The sequence below is a fragment of the Nanorana parkeri genome, unplaced genomic scaffold, assembly GCF_000935625.1.
Source record: "Nanorana parkeri isolate BGI_ZX_2015 unplaced genomic scaffold, ASM93562v1 scaffold44, whole genome shotgun sequence".
Lineage (NCBI taxonomy): Eukaryota > Metazoa > Chordata > Amphibia > Anura > Dicroglossidae > Nanorana > Nanorana parkeri.
Window position 1 is genome coordinate 3,053,309 of NW_017306312.1, and position 6,000 is coordinate 3,059,308.

The window sequence follows — 6,000 nt, forward strand, 5'->3', positions numbered from 1 at the left end:
TATACCCTGACCCTGAGGAGAACAATGGGGAAAAACACTTACCCCCATAGTTCTCCTTTAAAAGGATTTTTTTTTCCCTCCCCCAAATGTTAGTGTAAGGACTTACCTTAAATGATGTCTCTTAATCCGATCTTTTTCTTCCTTACTGTCGTTTTTAGCTGTCCCTCCAGCGCTGGTGCGGGTCTCGGATCCAGCGCTGACTCCTCTGTCCTCCTCTTCGCTCATGTCCAACGGAGTCTGTGCGGTGTGCACGCTGCTCCATAGACTTACCTTGTGTCTCTCCTCGTCTCCTGGCCGAACATCTGAAGTGTGCATGCGCCCGCCCCAAGATCCTTTGTAGCCTCCCGAGAAATTTTCAGATGTTCGGATGGGAGCGCGCGGCGAAGACACAGGTAAGTATTAACCCGTTTCAAAAGATTTAAAAAAAAAAGTTTTTGCATATATCTACTGCTTGCTAGCAGTAGATATATGCAAAAAAAACATGAGGGTTTAATAACCCTTTAAAGTGCATTATTTGTATGTATAGAGCGGCTCCATGCGCATTCGTGCGGCCGAATATGTACGGACAGCCGCTCCTGTGTGAATGGAGCCGAAGTCTATCAAGGTGAATTATAACTTGTTTTTTGCAAGACAAATTGGGCCTTCATTTGGTGGTAAATGTAAGTAGAAATCTTCTGATTTTTTTTTTTTATTCTCAAAAGGAAAAATAGCTCCAATCACACAGGTGTGCATTACTTGTTGTTTATACCTACAGCAGGGCCCAGAAACAATAGTGTAGATTTTGCCTTCAGAGAGAGCAAATGCTCCAAATCTAATGATCAGTTATCCTACATATATTACACACACTTTGCAGTGAGAAACTGCACCACACACCCCCACAATGCAAAAACTATTTAACTTTTGTTTTGTTTTGTTACCTACCTAAAACACTGGCACCCGCACAGACCATAAACTGACAAATCATACGCACTGCACACTATGACCATAGAAGATACAAAAGCTTTTTTTTTTTAACCTAAAACACATTGACACTGCTACTAACAACGACAGGAACACTAAGGACGTGCGATCACACACACTACCGCAATAATCCCTATAAAAACCTTTTTAAATGTATTTGTTTATTTTTACCTAAAAACACGCTGGACACTACAACTGGAACTGTTACTGACACAAATACCTAGATCAAGCCCTGATCTAACTGATCTATGTATTTTATTCTTCTTTATTTTCCATTATTTTACTACTTTATTTTCTTTTTGAACCACAAAGATGTAGTTTATCTCTTTGTCTTCACAGATGGTGGAGGCTTAGGCCTCCTAAACAAGTGATCACTAGGGATGCACCGATACTAGTTTCGGTACCAATACCGAGTATTTGGACAAGTACTCATACTTGCCCAAATGCTACCGATGCCTGTCCCGATACCAGAACTTCCCATTACACGCTGCCCGGCTTCCTGATTGGCCGGGAAGCCAGCTCCATCCTCCCTCGTCACCAAGGCTCCCCTGCTAATGGAGAAGCCGGGTGGCAAGTCATTACACGGGACCCGGCTTCCTTAACAGGACTTCAGGTATCAGCGAGTACTGGAAACAAAAAAGAATAATCGGTACTCGTACCTGATAATGAAAAAACGGTATTGGGGCATCCCTAATGATCACTGTCAATGGATATCACAGTGACCACAAGATTGGGGGCCTTCCTACTGGCTCCCAATTATTATTCTGTAACCAGGAGCTGTCAGTAATAGCTCAGTCCCAGTTCTGGGGGCCAGTACTCGAGCGTGCTCCTGGCACAAAACACAGATATACTTATATGTGGGAGCACAGCATAAGGCCCGTGGTGCCCCACATATGTGTACAGTTGGACCCGAGTTAAGAGAACCACAAAAACAAATATACAATGCAGTATTATTCATCTTGTATAAATACAATTCTACTTAGACAAATTTGTTGCTTTAATGTAATTTAGGAATGTTTTATAATGTACTGTATTTAGGGAAGTATCATTAACATCATTAAGAGAACCCTACTTATACACGCTGTGATCTTTGGTGAGTAATGGAATGATTGGTGTATGTGGTTAGCAAGTCAGTTGCAGGCAGCATTACAGGAAAGCAGGCAAGCATGCGGTCAAGTGGAACTAGCATCATTCATGCAGTGCGCTTACCAAGGGGGGTATCGGCTGTAATTCCTATACTCTGCAATAAGGCTTCGGCTTCTCTTCTCTTTTTCTCCAAGTCAGATTCATCTTGTGCAGGTACGGGTTCCTTCTTCTGGTCAGTCTAGCAACAGAAACAATGTTAACATGATAATGGCATAAAGAGCCCTGACCTGAGGACAGGAGTATGGGTGTCCACACAAACCAGTTATGTTTTATCTGTCAATTACTAGCATAGGTTAGCAAATGAAGACAAGCATCGGATTAGCTGTGCAACCCTAGAATTCCCGTTTTTCTTACCTCTGTCTATGGACAAATGATTCACAGAATGTAGCCGTACTGTTAGCTAAAATAAAAAGACTGGATGAGAGTGAAATTGTGTCTACACTCCATTAAAAACGCTGGTAACATATTTGAATATTTGCTGCCTTGCAGCATGGAATGCTATAGTTAAATCTAGCTAGAACCCTATTTGAATGAAGCTTATATCATATTCCTGTGTAACGGTTTCCTCCAGGAACATTAATAACTGGCTTGTGCCTGTAATTGCCATAGAGAGCCTGGGATCTATCAGTAGGTAAGACTTTGAACTGACAGCTCTGCTGGGAATAGATGTATGGTTGGTTCTGAATTTGGTATAAACTATTAAAATATATTTTGGTACTACATAAATATGAGAGTGACATTAATAAAACGCCTGGGGAGATATGAATAGTATATGTATAGCCCAACCTTTCTTTTCAATAAGAGTAGGGAAAAGTTAAAGCCTGTGTCAGTTGTTTTTTGCAGTCTGTGTACTGTTGGGGAAATTTCCCTCCACTTCCTGTCCCAGAGATATAATAAAACTTGATAGGAAATCAGCTAAAGTTAGGTGGAATAGACAGCTGCGCCCTTCAAAATATGTCTCCATTTGAAGACTTACTCCTACCCATTGTTCTGGGTGTAACTAAAATTTTGGATGATTTTCCCTTACTTTCTTTCTTGGTGACAATGGTCGCCAGTACAAATAGAGGGATGAACCAGCCCAATGGGGACATAGACAGCAACAGAAACTTAAAAGAGGGTCTAACCCTTCCACACTATAAAAAAAAAAAAAGGAATAGTTTTACCTAGAGATACACCATGCGCAAGATGCTAGTTAGTTATCACATGATCACAACTTTGCTGATACACCAATCATTTGGGCGGCACAGCTAAAGCCTCCCATAATACCAAAACTTCTAGGGCATGCCTAGACTTTTAGAAAGGAGTATCAAAATGTTGTAGCAGAATTGTCAGAGTAATTATTCCAACAATAAAAGTAAAATCGAGCACTTGGCTTAATATTTTCTTCTCCTGCACAAATATGATGCAATTAGATTTAAACATAACCCCACATCAGATAAAAAAGGAAATATATGAGGACAAAAGTGCACTAAAGCAAAGTTGTTACTAGTGGACAACGTATGATAGACCCCCTTCTACTCCAATCAAGAAGAAGACAGATAACAGTAATAATTCACAATACTGGAAAAGGATTTAGCACCCCCTGCTGTAGACTTTGCTAACTACAAGAGCGTGGAGACCTCAGTGATTATCAGCCAGTCAAACCAACCGAGCTAACCACAGGCAGTTTTATGTAACCAACAAACATTCGATTCCACTGTTCAGACATGACAAGGGGTAGGTGCCAGGTACATTGAACCTGCCTCTTGGTACTCATAAAATATTTTGACGGTGCCTCAATAATCACAGCTAGTTTTCTCAGTATGCTCCACTGGGAGAAAATGAGAGAATTACCCCGACCACAATCCTCAATAAATCCAGGGAATGACCCCCACCACAATCCTCAATAAATCCAGGGAATGACCCCCACCACAATCCTACTAGAGCCAGGGAATGACCCCCACCACAATCCTCAATAGATCTAAGGAATGACCCCAACCACAATCCTACTAGAGCCAGGGAATGATCCCCACCACAATCCTACTAGAGCCAGGGAATGATCCCCACCACAATCCTACTAGAGCCAGGGAATGACCCCCACCACAATCCTCAATAGATCCAGAGAATGACCCCCACCACAATCCTACTAGAGCCAGGGAATGACCCTCACCACAATCCTCAATAGATCTAAGGAATGACCCCAACCACAATCCTACTAGAGCCAGGGAATGATCCCCACCACAATCCTACTAGATCCAGGGATGACCCCCTCCACAATCCTCAATAGATCTAGGGAATGACCCCCACCACAATCCTCATTAGATCTAGGGAATGACTCTCACCGCAATCATCACTAGATCCAGGGAATTACTCCAACCACAATCATCACTAGATCCCGGGAATGACCCCCACAACAATCCTCACTAGATTCAGGGAATGACCCCATCACAATCATCACTAGATCCAGGGAATGACTCCCTCCACAATCATCACTAGATCCAGGGAATGACCCCCACAACAATCCTCACTAGATCCAGGGAATGACTCCCTCCACAATCATCACTAGATCCAGGGAATGACCCCCACAACAATCCTCACTAGATCCAGGGAATGACTCCCTCCACAATCATCACTAGATCCAGGGAATGACCCCCACAACAATCCTCACTAGATCCAGGGAATGACTCCCTCCACAATCATCACTAGATCCAGGGAATGACCCCCATCACAATCATCACTAGATCCAGGTAATGACCCCCCAACCACAATCATCACTAGATCCAAGGAATGACCCCAACCACAATCCTCACTAGATCAAGGGAATGACCCTGACCGCAATCATCACTAGATCCAGGAAATAACCCCAACCACAATCATCACTAGACCTAGGGAATAACCTCTATCACACTAGATGCAGGCAGTGACCCACACCATAATAAATACTAGACCTACAAAATGACACCCACTACACTGGGCACCTCACTAGACTCAGGAAATGACCACCACACTGTAATTAAAGCTCGGGAGCAGGGAAGTGTCTTACCCATTTGTTAGGCCACACCCACAAATTTCGGCCACTGTCCTTAAAACCAGATGACTGAGGAAAATGGCTGCTTCCATCAAAAGCTTCTCAGATCAGTTCTCGATTTCATACCCACCTCCTTCTTTTTCTTCTCTTCTTCCTTTCTTTTCTTCTCCTCCCTGATCTGAGCCAAGCGCTGTTTCTTTCGCTCCAATTCAGCTTTCAGTTCACTTTTATCCGACATGATGAGAAATCTGGAAAGATGAAAAGAATATTAAGGGTGACTCCATCCAAAAGTGACATTTCAGCTCTAAGTAGGCACCTGAATGGTGAAACACTCATTGATTTCTGATCTATCTTATAGAACAGAAAGGCAAGATTTCCACAGTGGTAAAAATGTGACAACACATTTTTACACGAAGGAGAATCAGATGGCAGAAGCTATATAGCATCATTTTTGCTCCATAAGGGCAACAACACATGGACTAAATAGGAATTCTGAAGAGGACATCTCACGGCTGGTGTCCAAAAGAGATAAGAACATAGTACAGCCAGCCTAGTGACCCAACATTTCTTTATTGAAGTTCAGCAACAAGGCCTAGTCACTTCCTTGCCCCCAGCTTGTGACTGGTCAGGGAAGGAGCAGCAACAGACTGAAGAGGTCATCTCTGTGCTCTCTCCACTTCTGTCACCACCTGAAGGCAGAACACCTGACTGACTCCTTGTTTTCCCTTCTTCTACCAGTCTGGTGTATAAGAGATTTCCAGCAACACAAATCAAGTGAAATTCAGGTATTCATTCTAAATGTATTGAAAATACAAGTATTTTTTAAAGCTGTACTCCTGAATGTGACTTAGGCCTCATTCACACTGCCGCACGTATGCGCGCGTACG

At 42.8% G+C, this 6,000-nt stretch overlaps 1 protein-coding gene across 7 annotated transcripts in view; it reads right to left on the reverse strand.

The window, feature by feature from the left end:
- DYNC1I2 (dynein cytoplasmic 1 intermediate chain 2) overlaps window positions 1–5,361 on the reverse strand; it is an 80,204-nt gene extending 74,843 nt beyond the window's left edge. For all 7 annotated transcript variants that reach the window (XM_018572514.1, XM_018572500.1, XM_018572487.1 and 4 more), the window contains exons 1-2: window positions 5,244–5,361; window positions 2,170–2,284 (exon numbers count right to left, since the gene is read on the reverse strand). In XM_018572514.1, the coding sequence (XP_018428016.1) occupies window positions 2,170–2,284; window positions 5,244–5,351 (223 nt within the window). In that variant the 5' untranslated portion in view covers window positions 5,352–5,361. The remainder of the gene's footprint in view (window positions 1–2,169; window positions 2,285–5,243) is intronic.
- Between the last annotated feature and the right edge of the window lie 639 nt (window positions 5,362–6,000).